General features: G+C 39.0%; 1 protein-coding gene and 1 non-coding gene across 12 annotated transcripts in view; both read right to left on the reverse strand.

Annotated features, from left to right (window-relative positions):
- Positions 1-25,299, reverse strand: part of UBAP2 (ubiquitin associated protein 2) — a 127,968-nt gene that overhangs the window by 58,845 nt on the left and 43,824 nt on the right. For 4 of the 11 annotated variants that reach the window (XM_054811180.1, XM_054811177.1, XM_054811179.1 and 1 more), the window contains exons 6-16: positions 22,820-22,874; positions 21,526-21,629; positions 15,198-15,250; positions 9,599-9,666; positions 7,598-7,787; positions 6,669-6,882; positions 4,957-5,231; positions 3,682-3,854; positions 2,736-2,807; positions 2,369-2,579; positions 1,127-1,166 (exon numbers count right to left, since the gene is read on the reverse strand). In XM_054811180.1, coding sequence (XP_054667155.1) covers positions 1,127-1,166; positions 2,369-2,579; positions 2,736-2,807; positions 3,682-3,854; positions 4,957-5,231; positions 6,669-6,882; positions 7,598-7,787; positions 9,599-9,666; positions 15,198-15,250; positions 21,526-21,629; positions 22,820-22,874 — 1,455 coding nt within the window. Of the gene's footprint in view, positions 1-1,126; positions 1,167-2,368; positions 2,580-2,735; positions 2,808-3,675; positions 3,855-4,956; positions 5,232-6,668; positions 6,883-7,597; positions 7,788-9,598; positions 9,667-15,197; positions 15,251-21,525; positions 21,630-22,819; positions 22,875-25,299 lie in introns of all 11 variants that reach the window. The other 7 variants (XM_054811182.1, XM_054811185.1, XM_054811184.1 and 4 more) reach the window with 3 other exon arrangements.
- LOC129199996 (small nucleolar RNA SNORD121A) lies at positions 4,143-4,228 on the reverse strand. Its single transcript, XR_008574788.1, has one exon. It is a non-coding gene; the product is annotated as a small nucleolar RNA SNORD121A (small nucleolar RNA).

The raw sequence follows: 25,299 nt of genomic DNA on the forward strand, positions 1-25,299 counted from the left end.
AAAACTCCAACTCAGAAGTGTTCTCAAAAGAGAATTGTCATAGGAAAACGGACTGATAAAGCTGTTATAGAATAATTACAGAAATATTAGGAATTCTCAGGTCTTGGTTTTCCATAGCAAAAAGACAAAATCCTGTGATGAATTTCATAAATTAATATTTCTGTACACAAGAGTAAAAAAAGTTTTCCACTGAAAATGTTGTCTTTATATACAACAATCTTTTCAGAGGTAACTCTTTGGGCATACACACTCCTCCTGCTTATTCAAATTGAACTTGGAACTAACAAAACGCTGTTTACAGGTCTGAATACTGAATTTCTTTCTACTTAGAAGTATAAAAAAAGCTGCCTCACTAATGACATACCTGAAGAGATGTTTAAGAGGAGGATAGACCTAAAATTGAAGTGTTGGAATTACAAGAGATGTTAATTCACGCTGCTGCCCTTGAAAACTTCCAGAGCAGCATAAAGGTCAGAAGAGAAAATACTACACTTTAATCAGTTTAACTCCAGGAAGAGAGCTATAGGGGTGCTACAGGTAAAACACCACATTAGAAACAGGCCAAGATGAAGATAACGGTAGCACCTGTATCAGAGCCAGTACTGTGGTGTTGTTACTCCACTGCAAGGCAGCACGCTACCCGGCAGAGGGAGCATGTTAGTCACTCTTATTCCCCATGGGCTTGTAACCAGGCACAAGTAGCACTACAGCCAGTGAGAGGTAACAGTCAAAGAAAGTGACTGTTTCGCTGAGGCTAAAAGCTACTCGCAGCTTCCTAACTGAGAATTGGAAGAATTGGTAAGAAATGTTATATTAAATTTTAATTTCATATTTTATTTTACATGAAATTATTTTTGGTAGAGTAATTAAAAAGTAAAAGCAGCAGCAAAGCAACTTCTCTAAGACTGCTTAGAGTTGTAGATTTAATAGGGCTGCTTTCATACTTCAGTTTTAGTCGAGAAGCAAGCAATATATCCTAAGTAAGTACAAGATAAACTCAAATGGGTCAGCCAAAAATTAGTCAGAGAGAACAACATAAAACCTTAAACCAGATGTCACTGCTACAGTTGTGCACACAGCAAGTAATAAGGAAACTCCTGTATACAACCAAGCTTTGTAAACTTACTGTCAAGAGTTGCCTGTGTTCTAACACTGCTGTGCCCATTCTGTAAACGAAGGAGAAATGAATGAATGAATAAATCACCTTAGAGGTATATTAAATTTTCAGACAGAATCACACATTGAACATGCTTCATGCAAAATTCTATATTCATTCTAAATTGAAAGACAAAAAAAGGCAGAAAATTAACTTTTTGCTGCCTTTAACAAAACCACATAATAGTTGTCTCAAGTGCCAGGTATCTTGAACATACAGAATCCCATACACTGCCCATACTACACCCATAAGGAGGAGACCTTCCCATGTACTCTATATAACATAAACTTCAGGTTCACACCGATATAAAAGAAAGAATTGCATTAACATATAGGAAATGGTTGTGCTTTTGATCTAATGCAACTCACAATTTTAACTATCCAAGTTACACAGAGACGCCAATTTTTTTCCATTGAAAGATAAGACTTGAGAAGCACCAGTTGTTTTTTGGATAACGCTGGAGTACAGAAGTGGATAGTCTACGCTTGATCCTCACCAGTACATACGAGCTAGTGCAGAAGACAAGTGTGACTGAGCCATTACATAACAAAGGCCAGAAGTAAATAAACTTACAAACTCTCACAAGTTCCTTAAACATTTAATAAATTAAATTCTCTTAAAACAAACCTACATTCCGTATACAAAGAGAGTAGGTGCTTTTGAATCTCCCAAGAGAGATCCTCTCTGTCCTAGATTAGGCCTCTCCCTATGCTTTTTAAAATAAAACATGAAATTAATTCCCACTGGTGTTTAAATCCAACAAAAGAGTAATGTTGGAGGGGCCACAAACAGTTTGGGATCCATTCTCTAGGTGCCATGTAAATTTAATAAATAAAATACTTTTGGATAAAAACTGTCAAGCTATGGCAAAATACCATGACTAATATTTACATACAGAGATGGTTCCTTTTTTAAAAGCTAAGCTTCAGGGAAGGAAACTCAAGTAGAACGTTAAGTGTTACTAAGAAAAAATGGTCAAACAGCAATTTAAGATGTCAAAGCCCATAAAATCAGAGGCTCTTATATGCCAAACACAGTATGGCCAAAAATGGCTACACAATAGGAAAACCAAAAATAAATAACAAGGTGGACTTGAGAATCAAAAATACCACTTGGCTTGGTTAAAAGTATTAACATAGCAGGGTAATACAAGTCTAACACAAATGAGAATGTTTCACCTTTTTCAAGGTCTTATTTCAGAAATTCACTCACCGTAACTACAACAGGGGTTGATTCAGATGGAGCTATGGAGCTTTGGTACGCTATCCTACTATGCACAGAAGTCTGGTCATAGGAGGAAGTTGTTGTTACTGGGCTAGTGCTCTGGGATGAGCAGGTCAGACTGGAAGAGGTGATGGCAGAGGTTGTGTAGGTGGACTCCGGTACTGTATTGGATATTGGCAAAGAGGTATTCAAAGGATCACTGGAAAAAGTAAAAGTTATTTATCATCTTGGTAAACGATGTCTCAAACACTTTCAAGAAAATATCAGCTCCTATACAGTTATCTAGAACTGCCTTAAACATGCAGTCAAATCTACATTATTTACGGTAGAAAATCTAATTATGAAAAAAACGTACATAATTTTGCTTTGTTCCCCAGTAATCACCGCTTTAAAACCACAGCTGCACCAAGCACCATTTACCTTCCTCCTGTGAGTCCAAAACAAAAGTTTACATGCAAGCACTTTTCAGTCATGTTATTTCCACCTTCTCAAAGGTTAAATTAATGATCATAATCTCCGCTTTTTAAACAATTAGTTCCATGAAGTCTGGTATATGATGAAAAACACACAGTCTCTTTTTACAATAGAATTCTAATATTACAGTAGCAGTCTAACAGAATAAACTATGCAAAGAGGAAAAAATACTTTAACACATGCAGGAGTGTTCTACTTTCTACACAGGTTAAATCACTTATTGAACTAGAAATGAATATGAAAGTTCATTTTCACTAGTATTTTTTAATTAACTTCAGGAAGCTTTTTACTGAAACCAATTTTTGAATGAATAAGGAAGAAAAAAAATGGGTTACTGGTACATTGCCATTTATCATTGCCTATTTTAGCATTTCATTAACAGCTTGTGCATACTGAAAGCCCGGCTTCTTTTCTCATCGTATAGGAGCATCAGATCCGTAATCTGGTGCCAATATACTGATGCACTTATATGGTACAAGGGTCATCTCTCCTGGATCAAAAGCAGAAAAATTTGGGTTGTGAGGAACAAACCCTCTAACAAATTTGAAGATCAGGACAATTGAATGTGAGAAAGCAATTCTATAAAGGGTAGCTTATTATTAGTTTATTTATATTCATGTCATCTCTAGCTTTGCATTGACCCATCCAGAAAGAGTTTGATTATTATTAGAAATTTCTCCTTTAAGAAGCCATCCACAGAGAACAGCCTTACAAATCCTCCTATTTCCCCCTCCCATTACATGGTAACCCGTGCCTTGATGTTTTTGGCACAAACTTGACCCTCTAAAAAAGACACGTAAGAATGGACAAGGGGAACTCACACATACTTCACAGATTTTGAGTACAAGCTATTGTTGGTCGCCTGGCTGGTATTCTCACTGCCTGAAGTTGATCCAAACTCTGGGAGTGCAGGCTCTGATCCAAACTCCAGAGCTCCAAACTGAACATTTAACCCTGTCACATCCGCCGATCCAGGCATCTCCACTGCTGAGGCAGGAATCTTAAAAAGAGCAATAAAACCTCATAATTCCTTTGCATGCACTGTCTGCATTAAAGATATCAGTAACCAACACCCTCTCCTCCCTTAACTATAGGCTTCCTCAATAACTGCCTCAGCCTTCACTGCTAACTAGATTTGCGACAATCCCCCCAGTTTACATCACAAATTAACTACATTATTGTAATCTGAAATTAATTCGTTGTTTCTGTGCCCGGATCTGGAGCTGATCAAAGTGTCATCCACATCCATCCTCCTTCAGCCAACATTCACCTCGTGGCCACTAAGTCAATCCAAACACTTCTCAGCAACAGTCATTTTCCACACAGAGCAATCACATGTGTGCTTGGAAAAGACAACATCACTGTATTGTGGACCTAAAAACTATCCAGCTTAAAATTTCCTGCTTACATAAACAAGAAATATACCATGGTCTTTGATCTCCTCCCTAGCAACTTACATATAGAATAGAATCACAGAATCATTTAGGTTGGAAAAGACCATTAAGATCATCAAGTCCAACCATTAACCTAGCACTGCCAGGTCCACCACTAAACCATGTCCCTAAGCACCACATCTACATGTCTCTCAAATACCTCCAGGGATGGTGACTCAATCACTTCCCTGGGCAGCCTGTTCCAATGATTAATAACCCTTTCAGCAAAGCATTTTTTCCTAATAGCCAATCTAAACCTCACCTGGCACAACTTGAGGCCATTTCCCCTTGCCCTGTCGCTTGTTCCTTGGGAGAAGAGACCAACCCCCACCTGGCTACAACCTCCTTTCAGGTAGTTGTAGAGAGCGAGAAGGTCTCCCCTCAGCCTCCTCTTCTCCAGGCTACACAACCCCAGTTCCCTCAGCCGCTCCTCATCAGACTTGTGCTCCAGACCCTTCACCACTTCGTGGCCATTCTCTGGACACGCTCCAGCACCCCAATGTCTGTCTTGTAGCGAGGGGCCCAAAACTGAACGCAGCACTCGAGGTCTGACCTCACCAATGCAGGGTACAGGGGGACGACCACTTCCCTGGTCCTGCTGGCCACACTACTTCCAATACAAGCTTTTGTATGTTTTTACAAAGGACAAGCCACCACTCAATTACCTACCTTGGATGCTGGAGTTATCCTCCGTTTTGGTGGTTTTATCTGTTTCTGCTGAGTCTGATGGGCAGTCACTGCCTGGTTACCCATAGATATAGTGGGGAGCTGTAATATTTTGCTAACAGCTGTAGAGGTGTCTACTGGTGATGGCTCTCGGAGTTTTACCTGGGAGGAGAAGGACTCCAGCCCAGGAGGAGGAACAGGAACTACATGCGTTTGCTGTTGCTGTCGCTGGGTCAGCTGGCTCAGAACTGGGGATGGTTCAGGCTGGGATTTAAAGTCTGGTCAGCATTGGGAAAAAGGAATTATCAAAATTAAAGCATTAAACTCTGCTCTTCATGCTTCTACACTTTATGAAAGAATCTGGGTGACCTGACATACTCGACGGCTATGATTTTATAGCGTGTGCAAGTCTCTTTCAGACATCACACTAGTTTCACATTGAACACAACCACTGCAATAATAAGGCCAACATTTTATATTCTCTACTTTAAACAAGCAGCTGTGGGCAACCATTATTTAGCTTTCTTCAAAAAGATGAAAATAAACCCATATATACAGTCATATCATATTATCACACATTGGGCCTCAAAAACTGTCATGGACTATTGTAATCAAACACTGCAAGTTTCAATGCAGTTAACTGTGCTGATAAAATGTGATTACTTCCAAGGGGTCTGGAGTAGTAATTTAGAGGTATTATGAATTAGGATTTCCTGCCCCTACAAAGAGGAAGATTTTCAACACAAATAGGAAGTCATCTACCATGTCAATCTGGCTGAAAGTCAAGAGGTGTTGGACACAGACTTTTTTTTTTTTGAAGTCTTCATCATTCATATTTTTCAGACGCTACAAGTCAGGCAGTGGCTTAGACCACTGGTCAACCACCGTAAGAGATCCACAGCATTTGCAAGGTGAAGATTTTTTAATTCAGTGGGTAAAGTGCATCAGAAAGCAACTTAAGATGCAGTAAACATTTTTTTCAGAATTGCTGCATGTAAAAGATTATAACTGCTACCAAACTGGCTGCTTATCTATCTGGAAACATATACACATACATACAAGATAGACTCTTCACAGTGAGAATACTGCTTGGAACTACACTGTAAAAAAACAAGTTTGTGTCATTTTCACTGTTTCTACTAATTTTACTCAATTAAATGAAAAATCCATACAATTATGAATAGACAAAACTGGTAACCAGCATCATTCTCAGCACACTAGGGAAAGAACACTGAGGTGTGATGCACATTATGAAGAAATTATATAGTACTCATTCAAAATTCATGTAATGGTTAGAAAAGAAAAATTTTTTGGGAAAAAAATATGGTACTACTTTATACTCAGCTAGAAGCACCACAGACACAATATGTTTTTTACAGAATTTGTTGAGAAACAAAGTCACATCAAAGTTCCACTTAAATATTCAAACACATTAAATCAAAGATGTCATTACATGAAGGCTCAACAACTTCTAAAGATGCAATGACATTTATGGATAGGCTTAAGCCTATCAAAACTTAAGTTTGTGATAGACTCATAATGTTTATTACCAGCGAGTAAGTGTAACTTACAATGTTGTAACTAATTGTATTATTTGGATTACATTTTTTAGAAAAAGTCTTTCATTAAGGCCACTTTAAACTGTCATTGGCATTAAGAAATCTTAAGGGCTAACAGAGAAAGAAAGAGAGAGAAAGCTATGTCAAAGCACTTACCAAACTGATTCAGGACTGACGACTGAGTAATGGGTGGTTTTAGATCCCAGGATGATGCGGTAGTTGTGGTAGTGGTGGTAGAGCTACTACTGTTTTGTTGAGAGGTAAACTGACCCAACCCTGGCGATTTCAACTGGTCCAAGATTTGGGATCCAGTAGAGTTTGCCAATTTAGAGGATCCCAGTTCTCCAAAGCCAGAACAGAGAACTGCAGACTACCAGAAGACAAAAAAGAAGAGGGGAAGGAGTGAACTATTTAATAAATAATTTGAACATAACCATAGGGTCAATGCCTACAGCTGCTATTTGGCATCAGCCTCTTCAGTCCTAGATTACTAGCAAATGACCAATAAAAAAAATTCAGCAGTTGCAGCATGTGGTCAGATCCTCTCTGATTATTACCAACAAAACTTTCACCATTGATTGCAACAATACTAATTTACTTGCATCTGTACATCTCAAAATAGTAAGTATTTACTGATAGTTGAACTGATTCTCAGAGAAGAAATGCAAGTGCTTAATTTCAAGCCATCACAATTGACTTGGAAATAGGCAGGCTTCCACAAAAAAAAACAGTCAGATATGTGGTTGGAAATAACACATCATAGTTTTCTGGCACAGAACTCTTCACTACAAACACATTATTTCATCCTAAATCACAGCATGCAGTAAATGCATCTGCTATCTACTAAAAATTTAATACAAGTACTTCATGTAAACCAAGAAACAACTACTTAGCAAAACCAGAATAAAAGAAATCTTTTTTTGTATGTGTGTAAACAGAAATTAAGAATTTGATTCCTTCAATATCTGCAACCTAAATTTTACAAATACTGAAACACTGCATGAAACGAGCAGTAATGGAAATGTTGTTTAACCTGAAATATATTTACTCATTAAGAATATTCAGAAAGCATAAGATAATTTTACCAGACTTTGAGGAGAATACGAATTTACAGCACTGGAGCTGCCAGTTCCTGATGCCATCTGGGTGCTGTGCTGAGAATTTGTGAAGACTAGGGCTTGGCCAAAGGTCTGCTGCTGAGGAGCCTCAAATGAGTTGCCTTCTGTCTCTTGGGAAGAAGTCACAGGCTTTTGAAGCAATGTTACCAAATCAATGCTGCAAGAAAAAGTAAAGTTTGGCTGCAATAAACAAGATGATCAGGCTGCCCTGAAATTGAAGAAAGCACTAACAATACTAAAGCTGCCGTACCAGCAACAGAATTGTTACCGATTTAACAGTCTTTTCCAATATTGTTTGTCTGCCATACAAAAAGAGATAGAGGTTTTTTTCCCAGAAAGTAATATTATGCTAGCTGTAACCTTCCACTACAGTTAGAATATAAATTATCTTTGCACTCTTTTCAAACATTATCAAATTTATAACATCTTGTATCACATAAATAACCTATATGATTAATATAACCAAGTAACCGGAGACAAGTCATAAAAGATACATTATGTTTAAGTGGATCCTGCCTGCAAGACCATTATATGTATTGATAATCCACATTCTCTGTATATCACACTATACCTCTGTACAGGGTGAACATGAGGACGGTAAAGTCACACATGCAGTGACGACATGGAAGTCACAAGAACAGTGGAAATAAAAACTAAGTTTCTCAGACAGTAAGCACATATCCAAAATTATCACACATACCTAAGCAGAATAAGAAACATGAACTTCCTTATATTAAGCATGGCTAACTAACCCTGACCACATGTTTAGCACAGGTTTATCCAAGGAAAAGCAAAGGATTCAGACAATAAAAGAAATCACTCCAAAAATTCTGACTTAAGTTTATCCTAAATATACTGCAGGCTTGGGCTGAAGAGCTGCTTCCAGCACTTTCATTAGCATAGATTTCTTAAGGCCTAAACCTTTCTTATGGCAAGTAAAAAACAAAAACAAAACCAAACAAAAAACCCACAAAACCAAAACCCACGAAAACCAAAGAAAAAGCCTCCCTCCCTGCAGGGGAAAAAAACCCAAAACAACCAAACAAAAAACATGCAACAAAAAAAGACACCAGAATTTGAGTTGATGAGCTAAAGTATTTTCTAACATAATTTGAGGGACATCCACTGGAAGAATGTTTGCATTACAACAATGAACATGTGAGCATATCACCTTTAAGAAGGAAAGGAATATAAACTGTAAACCAGCTGACACCATGCCTCCTCCAGATCACATCCATGCTATAAGGAAAATTTTGTGACAGTCCAGAGTACAGCAGTACAGCTGTATCAGGATGTTTGGGACCATTACACCATCTAGTTTTCAGATCACATGCTATCCAATTACCAAACTTTAACCCAGTCTCCTGGATCTTGAGGCTAATGCAGGCAACTGACTCCACAACATCATCAGCCAGGCATTTGGTGAAGACAGGCAAAAGGAGGCAGCAACTGTCATATTTTTGGTTCTCTATTTGAACTCTATATCATCAGTTAAGGCAAGTAATTGTGATGCTTACCAGGAAATTCACCTTCTTGCCAGTGCAAGCTTTTCTGTTAACACATTTGTCAAAGCACTATGTTCTGAACACTTTCTGCATCTACAGGGGCAGGCTTTCTATTTTCTGGACAGCAAAGTCAGAGCTTCCTTTTCAACAGCAGAAAACTTTTCTTCCCAGATACTTTTGTTACTGCCTGTAAGTAGTCCTTGTGCAGAAGATAGGGTCTTCTCAGTATTATGCTTGTGGATTTGTTAAGTTTGGCTCCACTTCTGTAGTCAATAATAGGTAACACAGGAATCCACAAAAACAACAATTTGCAAACAAGGCTTTTACAATTTTGAAATAAGCCTAACCAATCTCTGACCCAGGGCTGCCCTGGTTTTATTCAGCATTTTGTATGTGCAAGTAACATCGCTTCACCAAGCAGAAGGTTTTTAAGGCATAACAAAAATGTGGAAGAAGAGCTTACCTTTGTCCAGAAGTCGCATGATTCTCAGCTGGAACAGAGGAAGCAGTAAAAACTTTTGTTTCAGAAAGCTGAAAAAGAGGGGGGAGGTATTTTAGTCATACACTTACTCACACTTCAGTGCTACAACATCTGCAGAAATTACATCTTGGTCTTTCAAGATAAAAGTAAAGACAAACTATCATTACAGTTATGCTGCAGCTCTGCTTAAAAAGACAAAAACGCACAGTCAAACTTCAGCAAAGTCCTCTCCACAGAATCAAGTATCAATTTAATTGAAGTGTTAGGAAATTTGATCTACTGAACACACACAATGGTATACTAATATAACTACATCAGTTTGAGCAGTAGTTTAACTGAAAAATATACCATTAGAAAGTAACTTGACAACTGGTATATCATCAGTGTAAAGATATCTTGTGAAGACATAATTTAGGACTCCATGAGGAGCTCTGATAAATCTTGTTGCAGAAATCTAACATGCTGCACTGTTCCCACTCATTTCATATATTCCTGTGTTTTACATTTCAGCTCATACCACCAGCGGAGGCAGTTTGCACTCAGGTATGCACAGCAAACTAGCATTAGTGGTTCCTTCTTGGCATTTCTGCTGAGGTTGGCAGTAACATCTTAAACCAACTGTTCTGCGAGTATGAGTTTGGAAACAATAATAGAGGGAGAATCATCTAATTGCTTATACTGGTATAACCAGTCAGACCATCCATAACAGAAAACTGTACTGCTTTCACCATGCTGTTACAATAAAGATAGATACCTGCACAGGTAGCTGGGGAGGGGAAGCTGGTTGGTTGGGGTTTTGGGGGGAAAGGGAGTGATTTTGTGTTGGGGAGGGTGGGGTGGGTGTGTTTGCTGGGTTTTGGTTTTTTTTTTTTTTTAATAGCTTTTCTTTTTTAAAAAGCAGCAGTTAAACAGCTACAACTTCCTAGGGCTAATCCTTTTCTTTGACAGGAATACTTGCAAACCAGAATATGTCTTAAGCCAGTACAGGTTAGATTTCATGAGATAAAGATACACGCGTATAATGGTTGTGTTTTAAATTAAATTTGCACAAAATCACTGTTAACTGCTTTGGTGTAGCTTTGTATTTAGACTAAAGAATAACTGACCTATTCAAACACTCACAAAGAATCCCTTTAGAATGTGACATTTGAATACAGCTGTTCCAGGAAAATACGCATTTTTAATTGCACACATTGCTAGCAGCCCAGTTTAAAGGACATCATAGACATGAGCCAATTTCATCTGCCATCCCACAGGCAGCTCAACTGAAAGCACATACATACCTGACTACGGTCATCTGATTGGGATTCTCCTATTAAACATTGTTAATTTAAGCGGGACGCAGAAGGGCTGACTGGGAGCAATGACTTACCACTCAGAGGCAAAGTTCAGATGTTTCATTTACTCTCCTAATACCCACTTATGTGGGATGCAGTGTGTCATGAAAAAATGAATACCACCACAGTTCCTCCCTCCATTTCCCTCCCTTCCTACCAATACAACATATTTTAATCCCATCTTTCTGGAACACAACTCTGTCCTCTGCATAATGCTGCCAGCCCGCAACTCTATGTACTGACCTAAACGAAGAAAGAAGAATAAGCCAATTACAAAGGCTGTTTCTCTACTGTTCAGCCCTTTCCCCACTGTACATGTTATTTTAGAACAACATGTACTGTACTTTTATGAGACTCCTGCATTACATGGCACAAGGAGGTCAGCTAATGGCACGAGCAGCAGCCTATGGTTTGCAATCCCTTGGTTAAATATTCTTTACAATGTCAACAGTTTCTTATGCTCACATCACCAAGGATAAGGCCAGGATAACCCAGGATAACTGTGGCCAAAGCACTGATGAATCCTGAAAACTAAGCAAATCGAGGTGCCTGAGGATGTTTCTGACAATGCAAAAGCATACTTGACATACGAGAGAGGAAATGTTCTTTTCAAGTGAACCAGCATGCAAACCGAAAGTATTCAGCTACCAGCTCAGCTACAGTGAAGTTTACACCACACCTTGTGGCAAACTCACTGCTACAAGCTCCAATCAAGCACCTAATTCAAAAGTCTGCTGGGATTATGACATTTGTCAAAACACACACCTCGTGCAGCAGCAGCTGAAAAGTTTTATTACACAGATGTATTTGGTATTTCTTAGAAGTAATATTATTGGCTCCTAACAAAGTTATTTACGGTCACTGTATGCTACAAATCTTTCCCCGAGGCTTTGGCATTTTCCCAGAACTGAAAGAACGGTTGTGAACCCTTTGCAAGCAGCCTCTCAAGGGTATTTCCTCCATCTGCAGTGAAATGCCTGTGCTTTTCAGCTCCCGTTCCTATGATAAAAACCATTCTCTGATCACCGAACAGACAATATACTTAACAACTAGCTACCAGCTCCTATGGCCAGTTGATAGATGTGGAGAACAGGAAAATATACTTCAGCATCCTCATAAAAAACTCAACATCAGTAAATCAGAAATAACAAAATCATATTACTGTTTTGATATGCTGTACTGAAGTTAAAGAAAATAAAAGAAGTTCTCATGCTGCTTCCTGGTAAAGGAAACATTCCCACTAAAATACTTTTTTTTTTCTCTTTTTTTTTTTTTTTGTTTCAAATATAAACTACGAGTACCAATATCGCACAGAAAATGTTTGCCTTCATTCACTTTAAAGCAATTTGTATGTATTTTCTTTCTCCCCTTCTGGTAGTTTCTGTAGTTAAACTTTATTTTCTTTAGCCAGGAGAATATGATCACCATTTTAACAGGAAAATCCAAAGCCATCTATGGTACCTTAACATTCATCTGGTCATTCATGTTCATGCTCTGAATATCCCTTTAACAAAATACAACCTCCTGTTTTCACTGCAAGTAGTTTCCACTTATTTAAGAGCATGCTCACAACCTACTATACTTGCTCAATAGTTACTACTAAAGATAAATACCAGACAGGACTATTAGATCACAAAAATCTAATCCTCCTCAGGTCAAACCACGTTAAATTTCACTCACCTGCTGCTAACTTGTATCTAGGTAGAGAACACCACATTCAAACAAAAATATTCTTCACAAAAACACCTCCTCTTTATCTGCAGACAGCAAATACATCAGCTTCCTTGGTTGTTATTCATTAGTCATGTTGCTAGAATTGCTTATTACACATTTAAATGTGCAGCTCCATTTTCCAGCCACAGGTTTATATTATGCCCTTGTCTGCTAGACTAAAACCAGAGCACATTATATGCTAATAATATGCTTTTCAGATTCAGTAAAATAAAAATCTCACTCTCAAGGACCTCTTCTATCAGCAAATAATTTTCAGCTATTTCCCACAATTTTTGTTTTGTAAAAGCAATGAATAATTGGATGCAGTACTTTAGATTCAAGTTCAGGAGAGTCTGCATACAGAAGGATAAATCAAGAATGATTAAGAGACAGGGAAGAGTGTCTACAGGCAAAAAGACTTATTTTTGCAACTGCATCAGCCCTTTAGGAGATCATGCTGAGCTGTTCATCTATCATCCACTCTGATCCTGACAATTTTTCAGTTGCTGCTTTCCAGAAAACAGCCCCTTGTTCTGGAGGTGTGCCTTTATTCCTATAAAACAAATGGGCACTTGGCTATATTAGAGCATTTTTCATTTGAACAAGTTAAGTCTAGCAGAGGTCCAGATTTCTCTACATGAGTGGCTTACTTTTAATTGCCATTCCAATAATTTTTGGATTTCCCACACATTTTATTCAGCAATGATTTTATTTTTACTTCTAAATCACTGATAAAGATGCTAGATGGCATCTGGCCTGGGACTGGATTCCTTTATAGCCCTCCTAGAAATGCCCACATTAAGTTAGGGTCTTCCTGTAAAAGATTTATTTGCCAAAATTTGCAAGGCAGATTTTAATCCACTTAATGTGTTTTGTGATAGCATGTAATTGTTTTTAGAACAAAAGATGCAGAACAAATCTCTTACAAGGATATACTCTACCTTCACAGTTAACTCATCATTTACTTAAAGGCCAAGGTCAGGTTCATCTGAGGTGGACCTATCTTCCATAAAACTACACTGAATGGCACAAGCTGTATTCTTGCACTTCTATGGGTTTTTGGGGTTGGTGGGGTTTTTTTGTTTTGGGTTAGGGGTTTTTTTGGTTGTTTTTTTTTTTTTTTTAAATCAGATTAATCAATTTTTCCTTTACTTTTTCCCCAAGCATGTTTTGGGCTAATGTGTCTGCAGCTCAGCATTTCATTCACTTTTTCTGAACATCAGCACATGAACAACTTTCTCCTAGGTTACAGGGTTTTTTCCGGAACTCTGAAATTAATAAAAATTAACAACAGGCTAGAGATTTCATCTGCTGCTCTTCCAAGGTTCATGTGCAAATTATTCAGGTTTAATAATTAATCAAAAAAAATTATATCCCTAGTCAGCATTGCCCAACGCCCCTCCCACAATACTAATACTGTATTGTGAGGGATGAGAAACAAGGCCAAAAATTTTCACCATCCTTAGCCCTTACTCCACCTTTAGCATATACTGCAGAAATAAGAGGACAGGTTTAAAAAAATGCCAGGTTTTGATGTCTGTAACTGATACAGAAAACCTAGGAATTTTAGAGTTTCTTTTAATTTTCTCAAAAGACACAGCCGTCATATGGTAAAGATAGAGTTTTCACATCTATTCTAAGACACATTCACACATTTTTAGGGATAACACTGGCACACCACTCTACAAGAGAAGACAAAAGGGACAACTTCTGAGACAATCCCTTACTCTTCTGAAAATAAACTTGAAATAATGAATATTCCTAGAAAAGATGAAAGACTTCTTGAAAACTAAGTTTTCCTTTCCATATTTCTTGCTACCTCATTTGTTTTCTGAACTGCTTAGGCTTTAATACTATAACTGAAAAACTTCAAATCACAAATGTGATTTTCACACACAATGATCACAAATGCCATGCATTTTGCAGACATGAAGACACCTCTTGCCTGACAAAGAATGAGAACCAAAATTGTTGTAGTACTTTAGACAACACATCATGATGAAATAACAGGAATGAAGCAATTAAGTACTAACATTAGCATACTAGTAGCTCCTTTTTTAATATTATGAACATGAAGTGGACTAAGTGGAACAATTATGCAGATTTCAAACAAAAAGCACAAAGAGTCTACAGCTGATAAGCTTCAGGACTTAATTACATAAAAGTCTTGTGATAATATGGCTTTAAATCCCTACACAATAGTAGGGAGAAGTATGCAGTTAACACCCATCAGCATTGAGCCGTGGGGAACTGTAATTCACAAATACTTAATTTGGGATAAAACTTAATTTTCTTATCTATAGATTGTCCACTCAGCAAAATAAATTAATATTTCTTGATTAAATTTTATTTTAAAATAAGCTTATCTAAATATATATATATTTTAAACAGGAATTATGAGCAAGAAACACAGTAAGAAATACTGCATGCATACAGCAAAGCATTACTTCGAACATTCAGTTTTTGAAGACAACACAGGAACTCTGAAAAGGGTAAATAATCAATCAGTCAATCCAACAAGGTACACTTACATCTTCATTCCAGTCTTCTGCTGTCCATTCTTCTATTGAGTTTTTCCATGCTCCTATTGCAATTTGGGGAAGGAAAGAAGAGTTACAAGCTAAAAGCACAATGCCATATTTCAACGCCTCTGCTTTATAAGTAATCCTGTTTTCATTATTAGTGGAACACAAAGCGAGGAGATGGTGGTTGGAAACATGGGAAGAAAATTGGTCTGCAGATTTAAAATTTTGGGAGGGTATTTTTTTCCCCTTTAATTTCTGATTTCAAGAGTTTCTTAGCCACTATGGTACCAGAATGCATGTCTGCAACCAGTGATTAATCCCAAACATTGGAAGAACTTCCTCCTATGTCCCCAATGACAGTGAATTACTCAAGCCTCCCACAAGATCTCCCAGTTTCATACACAAATTCATACAGAGCCTGAAAAACACACAACCACAACACCTGCTACAACATCCATAACCCTACTTTCAAAATATTCAAATTCCAGACCCAAACTACGCATCTGGAGGCTCCTTTCCAACCTGCTAAATCTCTCCTCAGGGCAGAACAATCCCAATGCCTTCCCCAATAGTGCAATTTTATTTTAAAACATATATAATTCATATAATGGCAACAGAAGAGTCAATAAGCTTCCACTGTAGCTGCAAAACATTTCTTCCCCTAGCTTGTGGCAGAGTGTATTTGGTGAACACTGGAGCATAGTGCACAGTCCACAGCATGCAGCAATGGGAAAACTACAGGAAATGATCCTACAGATGCAAAAACTTGATCCTTTCCATAGGAAACAGCAGGCACAGACATACAAGAGCAATAAATGGACTGAAGGCCTTGTCCACCAGCATAAACATAGGGAAGGTTATCCCAGCAACAACTAGAGCTTTCATTTAAACTACATAACCATAGGTGAAGAAAACATCAGCAGTAAAGTTCCTGCTACTATCACCTTTGATCAAGTACAAAACCAAAAGAACTATGCTGCTTTAATCATCTCCTTTTACTTAACCAGGAACCTTCTGAGACACATTCATCCAGAAAGAAGCCCCCTGGAAAGGGCATCAAATCCAGCTCGTACTAATGCCATCACTAAATGAGTGCATTCTTTTGTACACCTTTACAGAGCAGCATCTTGGACAGAGGAGAGTCGAATGGCACTGATCCAGTGAGGCGAACAGGCCTACCATGAAGATATACACACAATGGGGAGAAGAGGGGGGGTCTACACCTTGGAATCCAAAATTATTTGGCAGGTCCTGAGCAAGGTAATATCTGCTCTGTGGAGCAATACAGAGTTGCCTGAAACATCTCGTGCTCACGTTTTACCAAACAGCCCCTAACCAGGAGGTTCTACATGCTGCAAAATATCAAGGCACTTGAAAAATAACTAATAATCATATCTGAGCACAGCAAAATTACTACAATGCCTCAAATTTCAAGACTAATCCACACATTTCCACAGGAATTTTGGAAAGAAAGAGGAGCCCAATGAGAAACAGTTGATTTTCTTTCCTTTCTCCTGGCTAACAGAGGATCCCTTCCTCTGATATTTCTTTTTTAAAGAAATACATTCTGATATTTGTCCTGCTTATATATATCTCCTATCAGTCAGAGAAAGGCCTGCCTCTGTAGAAGATAAACCTTGTGTTGGTGCCAGAACTCAAACAATGGAGCTTGGAGTCTGCTAAAACAAACACCAAAAGATCTCAGACAAATCAAGCCCAACTCTTGAGTATCCCTTGCTACTTTTGGGAGATGGAACCTGTTCAAATAATACTTGGGATGTTTTCCTGAAATTCAGTTTAAACATTTATCTGTTGCTCCTAGTTATGACTATGGTTCTGTGCATTTACTCTTTTTACATACTGAACCACATTTCACCTTTTTATTAGCTTACCCAAGCTGCTAAGTTGTTTATTGTCACTTATTAACACCCTGCCTTCCCAAATCAATCCTTCCAGCCTCAGTTATTTCACTGCTCTTCTTTGCATTAAATTCAGTTTGCTAACGCTTTTCTCCTATTGATGGGATTCTAAGCCTGATCTTGCCACAAGTGTATCGGTCTCCTTTTAGTCCACCATCCACCTTGGTATTATTGCAACTCTGTATCTTCTTTCTAACATTTACCCCCATGCCTTGCAATGCATCAAAGTTTCAGAGTTCTCTGTTTTCCACCAAAAATATGCTCTGTGTTTTCAAGGATGCTTGTCATGGCAACTTCAACCTAGATAGCTATCTGTAAGTGTTTCCTGTTTCCCTTTGTAACACATTTAGTTTTAGAAAGTTGTAAAGCCAATAAAAAGTATGCTATATATTTTTTGGTATTTTCCTCCAATTCCTCACTTCCTGTCACATTGATTTTTGTTTTCCCTTCTTTGAATAGACATAGATATTAGTCCTCAAATAATTTTATTTTGGTCTACTCCAAACTTACATACTAATCCTTTCCTTCTGGATTACATTCACGATCTAGAAGGCCTTGGTATTTTCCTTAAAATATTCTGCTGACTTTTACAGCAGTCCTAAAATAAATAAATAAAACCCCACTTCCTTCTAACTTCTAAGCTATAGTGTAACTGTCAAGTGGGAACAAAGTATAATTTATTTTTTCTTTGTTGTTGTTCTTCAGTTTGAGAGTCACTTAAGGCTGTTTACAACCAAGATAATACTGAATGACGTTTTTCTGTGAAAATTATGAAACACTATCAAAGTAGAGGTATCAGTAAATTACCATTTTTATAACCTACTTTGAGAAGTGACCACCTCCAACATGATTTATTTATAAGAACTGCTGTGATTTGTCGTTCAGGATCTCCCACTGCCTTGTACATTACAGAAAACGGTAAGAGACTGAACACTCAGCATGCCTGTAAGAAAATACCAACCATGCCGTTTAAATTTATTCCCTTTTGATAAGGACTGTTCATTGTTTCCTCCCACCCGTCCCTTCTCTTTGCCTTTCAGTTGTATATTACTTCTATAAAAATTAGGATGCAGGAAAACCAATGCTTAATTATTTGGAATACAGTTACACTTAAATGTTAGGAACTGTCAAAGATTTGCCCTTTACTCTTTTTATTTCAACCAGCAATGTTAATTTTTACCTCCACAGAACCAGCTAGCTTTTCTATAGGATTACACAATGGTGCACCTAGAAAAAACTTGCAGCCAGTCAGGCTACTGCGATTCCTCTGACATCTGCAACAACTCAGGACAAGACGTTCTAGAGTGCTTTCAGAGGGGGCAACTACATTTTGGAAACAAATAGTGCATTTATTTTTAACAAAAAATGTTGACGTTGATCCTTTCCCAGCACTGGCTTAAAGAGAGTTTCTATTTGCATGATGTCTTCAGAAGACATTTTGGTACACAAAACTGGTTTTGTTTCTCCGGGTAGTTACCCAGTTATCTCCTTTTTAATGTAACTGTAGACGAAAGACACTAATTTTCCAAGTCGCTAGTATGAGCTAATTTTGTTTTCTTTCTTTTTAGATGAAAGAAGATATGGAACTGGGTAATGAGGAATAGAGAGAGGGATTTCCATCCTGTCCTCCTTCTGTGCATGCTCTTATCTGCCATCCTTCACTAGCCCACTGCAAGCTTTATGGATTTCCACAGATATACATCACCCTCATTCACATTTTCAGTAACGCCACACTGGTAACTTATTTATTACTGGGACTGTTGATGTGTAACTAACGTAACAGCACTGTAAATTGAGGGGGGAAAAATATTTAAAAACTAATATTTGTAATTAACAAGCCAAATCAACAGGTCAACTTTGTACAACGTGCTTCCATCCCCACACTTTGTCTGCCACTCCTTCCACAGCCCCTGCTTCCTTCTTCCTTCCCAGCACTCTGTCTTCTGCTTTAAAACTACTACCCTCACTGCAGCCTCCTCTAATAACTCTCAAGATACTTTCCATCACAAGGTTGAAAGTGCTTCCCACTTGGGCAAAACAAAATGATTCCATCTTTTTAAAGAGATCATGGGGACTTATTTTTGACATCCCTACGGCTTGTCTAAAGAAGAAACACTGTAAAATTAAACACTCTTCCAATAGTCATATATAGAGAGACATTTTTGGTTTGTCAGTTATGGAGCCTTTTCCATTTGCACTGGAAGTAAATTAAGATTAGCAGCAAAAAGGTACTTTGCACTCAAAAAGAACATTCACACTTAACTAGTTTACTTTAAATCTCCACCAACCAAATTATTTTGCAGGAACTCCCCACACTGACATTCACTCATTCATACCCTTAAGAACCATTAATCTGATGAGGCCAGGGTAAATTCCCAAATTCCTTCTCTCACCTTCTTCTCCATACAATGCTCCCCAACTTTCCATATATGCCTTAAGTTGCATTCCTGAAGTTCAGTGCAATTCTCAATGACGTGCACAGTCTAACCTGCAAAAATGCACTTGGCATCCACAAAGAAGCTCCACATGTCAACTGGTATGCTTTGGCTTTCCAACAATATGTTTGCTCAGAAGTAAACCCTCATGTAGACAGACAGGTTCGTACTCTTATGGGGATCTGTTTAGCCACGCCTTACTAAGCTACTCTTATTCCTAGGCAGAACTCTTCCATTATGGAAGACGGAGGAGATGCCTCCAAGAAGGAACAATGGTTGCCATACGAGAGGCACATGAAGGCTACCCTGAGTTAGCAGGGAGGGTCACAAAAATGTTTGAGCTCACCTGGGAAGTGGAACACAAGTCAAAGTCATCCATAAGCCACAGCCTTACAGTTGCGTTCATTAACTAAATAGTGAATTTTCTACCTCTGGTACATTTTCCTCATGCCTTTCTTGCATGTCTTCTTTCTTTAGTAAGTTAGCCTTACTGCTACTGCAATAGCTGTGACAACATACCCTGCCTTTTGCTACCGTATAGCAAACATCAGTATTCCTAGGGGAATTTTCAATTAGGTGTCCTTCTAATTCATTATCTGATAAACTTCTTAGAAAAATTAACATAAGTGAAAGTAAAAGATGCATTTCTGTTAGCACCATAGCACCAAGTAATTTCAAAAGTAATTCCTTGGAAAGATGCCGTATTTGGCAAAAGAGCTCCCTTTCAACAACCATTAACATACTCAGTGCCACTCTCCCACACTAGACTAAAAGGCACTCAGAGTGACAAAACGGCTGCCTGATAAGCCCTCCTATACCCTGAGCCTGTTATTGTCTTCTCTGGTTAAGTACAAAATGGCTTGTATGAAGTTTAGAAACCTGCATCTCAAGAGGCTCGCAGCAGAGCTCAACAGAGCACACTCTGGTCTCCAGTATCAGTCTCTTCCTTCCACCCTTGACACAGGGTTTGATGAAAAATCATCTGAATAGGCTTCAGCAATGAAGACATCAGAAGAGTTACCCTTTGCTGAGGTTAAAAAAAAAAAAATATCTCCTATCACTCTATGATTTCCACATGTGGACAATAACATACATTAATTTCTCCATCCTGATACAGGGTTTCCCTTTGTCTTCATCTCCTGTCACGGAATATGGGAAGCAGCAAGGTATCCTGTTTTCCCAATCACAGACAAGCAAGTTGCATTCTTCATTTCTGAATCACCACGACACTGCTGTCAAGTGGTTCCTTTCCAAACTATGTCTGTCTCTCGCCTTTAGCCAGGAGTGCATACTTCACACTTGAAACTTCATACAGAAACAAACAGCTGCCTCTACCTTCAGACAGGCAGACCGCTCTTTTGGCTTCCATTCAAGCGTCTACTCGTGCTTCAGTTAATAAATCTTCTTTTCAAACGTGGTAGATCTTGGAACTCTCCTCCATCCCAGAGACTCACATCTTTACATTCCTGCATTGTACAGGTGTGGCTCCCAAAGCCATCCCAGTGACACTGAGTGGATTCATATTTGTAAACAGTTTTTCTTTTATTTTTCTCCTTGTACTTAGATATTCACACCCTACTGCCCAATGCCTGTGGACCAATCACTTTAAGTATGACTTACGCTCCTTAACGACATGAGGTGAGCTCTTAAGCAGTACTTAAGATATCTCAACAGTTCTTCACAAGGTTCTTCCAATAACTCTTCAAATCCCTTTGTCTCTCAAAGGATTGTCAGTAATAAAACAAAAAAAAAAAAAAATTGCAAACTGCCTTCCTTTCATTCCAACCAGATAGACACTCAGGCTACAGTATGTGCTCTGCACATTAGTAGCAGTTAAGCTATAGAAACGAACTAATAACTGTGTCATGTGAGATGCATTCACATTTTCAGAAGTTAACCGAACACTAACAGAATGGTTATTTTAACTGTAATTTGCTACAGGTCTTCATTTGAATCCTTCTACTTCTTGAAGCATCTTACCAGTTCCATCATCTGCATCATTCTGACCAGTCTCCCAAATCTCTGATTTTGTCCCAAAGCCATCAGTGGCAGAAGACTCCGTATAGTCTGCAGGGTTAAATGTCCTAGAGTTTTAAAAGTTAAGAAATGGAAGAGAACACATTGGTCATTCAATGAACACAAGTGTCATCATTTATAGCTGAAGTTGTATTAGATTTAACATCTCAATTTCCACATAATTTATCTTGATAGTTTGGTTTCAGAAGCTTTTCCTCTATGAACAGACACAGGTGAAAAAGGGAGAAGAGCGAAAAGAGAAAAGAGTGAGTAGACTGGGAAAAAAAAAATTACTGTAGAGAAATTGAAGCAAAACAATTCCTGAAAAAGCAGTTAACAGCCTACCAACTCCTCCCAGCCTTATACAGCATTAGTTTATCTGCACAATGATAAGCCTCTCTCAGCTGACAGTTTCTCAGCATGTGGCTGACTGATGAGAAACCAGTATCATATCCTTTCAGAGTACCAGACCTGTGCAGGACAGGAGTTGGAACATCAGTAAGATTACTTCAGAATGCGTTCCTGACCAATGCCAAAACACACAGATGCAGCTAAAAGGTGAAAAAGGATTACTGAAGAAGAACCTCTTTTCAGTTTATCAACTACAAGTACGAACAAGAAGGCTTGTTAGAGAAGTAGGAGCCTTCTGTTCATTGTGACATCACTGGTATTACATGAAGTGTCATTAAAGGCAAACACCAAGTGAAAGCAGTGGAGGCTACATTTCTCTGAAGCAAGTTATTCCAACAAAACTAAGAACAAACTTTAAAGCTGCTGAGTAACTTCTTTTGATTCTGTTTTAGGGTCCATGTATGTCCAAACAGCTAAAGCATGAAACTTCAAAAAGAGGAGAAAGTTTATAATCACTAGTCTTTCTGGTTTTATATAGAACTTGCACATTCTACATCACACTGAAACAGATCTATTTTTAAATTGACCTAGGACTATACACACCCACACAGAACTTTTAGGCTCCTAGGCACTATGTGGCTGCTACTGATAGGTACAAACGGGTTCTCCAGGTTTGAGATATTAACATTGAGTGAACATACATTAGGTTTCTATAGGTGTGTCTAGTTGGAAAAACTGGCTTAAGACAAAAATAATCCATTAATCATCTAACAGATTTGTGAATTTTTGTATCCATATTGGTTTATCAAGCATACAGCAATATTAATACATATACTGACAATATTGTTAATTAATATTGTCACTGAGTTTGATCCTTGCCAAAATCTGTGCTCTACATGTTTCTTACCCCATGCCTTGGGCTGAAAACCTCCCCGCTCCTCTCCCTCTGCCACGTCCAAACCCTAGGAGAGAAAACACCATTTAAAAGCAACAGCAGAGGAGCCGCCAATCACTACGCTGTCACATTAGAAAATACTACGGTTGAAGAAGAAAACTATTGTAGTTAAATATCATTTACTTTGCAAATTTCCTCACAGAAGAGTTTGTTTCCCTAACACACACAAGCCACAGTTCATCTAAGACTATGTGTTTCAGTAGGACTTGCAATTGCTATCCTTTCTGTATCTAGTGAAGTAGCTCCAAATGCCAAGAGGACTTACCTAAAGACCCAGCCCACATCAGATTGCTATTGCCAAATCATTAGGCATTGTTCACAATTTTGTCTCTAATTTGTCACTCTAGCCTAAGACGCTCTAGAATCCCAGCCTCCCTGTGTACCCTGATGTCTCAAACTCCCTGTCACTCCTTGTCTGTAAGGAGAAAGTTTAAAGTACTCCATTTGTTTCCTTCTCAGTCTCAGCCCACCTTGTCCACCCCTACCCTCCTGTGCTTTCACCAACCTGCAACCACACATTCCTTCTGCTTCCCCCTTAATCATAGTTACTGACATGAAAAATCACCCAATTCAAGTCACTCAAACAGTTTCCTGCTTGCCACCCACAAGAATATTCATTTCTGTTTTAACAACAGCAAATATTTGTTGCCTTCAATTTTGGTTACCAGCCTCAGTTTACAAGCTTCCTGACACAGTGAATAGCTGTATTTTTTGTATGTTGCTGTGTTGGGTTTGCGTGGCAAGGTTTTGGTAGCGGGGGGGGGCTACAGGGGTGGCTTCTGTGAGAAGCTGCTAGAAGCTGCCCCTGTGTCTGATAGAGCCAATACCAGCCGGCTCCAAGACAGGCCTGCCGCTGGCCAAGGCCAAGCCAATCAGCACCTCTGTGATAACATATTTAAGAAGAAGAAAAACACTTAGAGAGAGAGCTTTTGCAGCCACAGAGAGGAGTGAGAAGATGTAAGAAACTCTGCAGACACCAAGGTCAGTGCAGAAGGAGGGGCAGGAGGTGCTCCAGGCGCCAGAGCAGAGATCCCCCTGCAGCCCATGGTGAAGACCATGGTGAAGCAGGCTGTCCCCCTGCAGCCCATGGAGGAAGGATGAGGGGGTGTAGAAATTCCACCTGCAGCCCGTGGAGGACCCCACGCCGGAGCAGGTGGAGGCACCTGAAGGAGGCTGTGGCCCGTGGGAAGCCCATGTTGGAGCAAGTTCCTGGCCGGACCGGTGGACCCGTGAAGAGGGGAGCCCACGCCAGGGCAGGTTTGCTGGCAGGACTTGTGACCTCGTGGGGGACCCACGCTGGAGCAGTTTGCTCCTGAAGGTCTGCACCCCGTGAGAGGGACTCCATGCTGGAGCAGGGGAACGATGAGAGGAGTCCTCCCCCTGAGGATGAAGAAGCGGCAGAAACACCGTGAGATGAACTGACCGTAACCCCCATTCCCCGTCCCCCTGTGCCGCTGAGGGGGGGAAGGTTGAAGCTGGGAGTGAAGTCGAGCCCGGGAAGATGGGAGGGGTGGGGGGAGGTTGTTTTAAGAGTTGATTTTATTTTCTCATTCCTCTACTCTGTTTTGCCTAGTAATAAATTAGATGAATTCCCTCTCTAAGTTCGGTCTGTTTTGCTTGTGACAACAATTAGTGAGTGATCTCTCCCTGTCCTTATCTCGACCTACAAGCATTTTGTTATGCCTTTTCTCCCCTGTTTAGTGAATGAGGGGAGTGAGAGGGCGGCTCTGGTGGGCACCTGGCCTTCAGCCAGGGTCAACCCACCACAGTTGCATAGTGCCAAAAAGGCATGAAAATTTTTGTATTACTTAACTATCCATACAGCACATGTCTACGTAAACTGTTAGAAACTATTTCTTACATGCTTATTTCTACATAGATTTTTTTATCCCTTTTTTTAGGACCTCAATATCTGAGGTTTTTCCAGTGTGGTGTTTTTTTGGTTTTTTTTTTTTTTTGAGGAAGACTATAAATATTTTTTTGTAATACAAGAACAGGAGGAGGTCAAGAACTGCACACTGAGAACAAAGTTATGTTTATTTTAACAGCAAAATTATGTGGTAATTATAAGCCACCAAGCAAGTACAAGTTTACCAGAGCACAATAGTTATCATTCTATGTCACCAATGCACTGGTTGTCCAAACATCAGAATCACCCATGATAGGCTGTTTGAATTTGGATCAAAGTTACCCCTTATTTCCAGGGGACCACCTAAACTGAAAAAGAGCAGTAGCTCCAGGACATGGTAAAACCAGTTTAGGAAGTTCCTATTTTTACGAGTTTCCTTTCCCTCCCCTCATCACTCATTCTCCCCCTTACTCTAGTTCACTGTTCAAGTTTTAAAAGACATTTCTGGACCTCTAAAATGTCTACTACTTAAATTTTCAAGGACTTCGTAGAAGCATCAAAACAGCAGGATAGCTTTACCCAC

Source organism: Grus americana, chromosome Z (genome assembly GCF_028858705.1).
Source record: "Grus americana isolate bGruAme1 chromosome Z, bGruAme1.mat, whole genome shotgun sequence".
NCBI classification, from domain to species: domain Eukaryota; kingdom Metazoa; phylum Chordata; class Aves; order Gruiformes; family Gruidae; genus Grus; species Grus americana.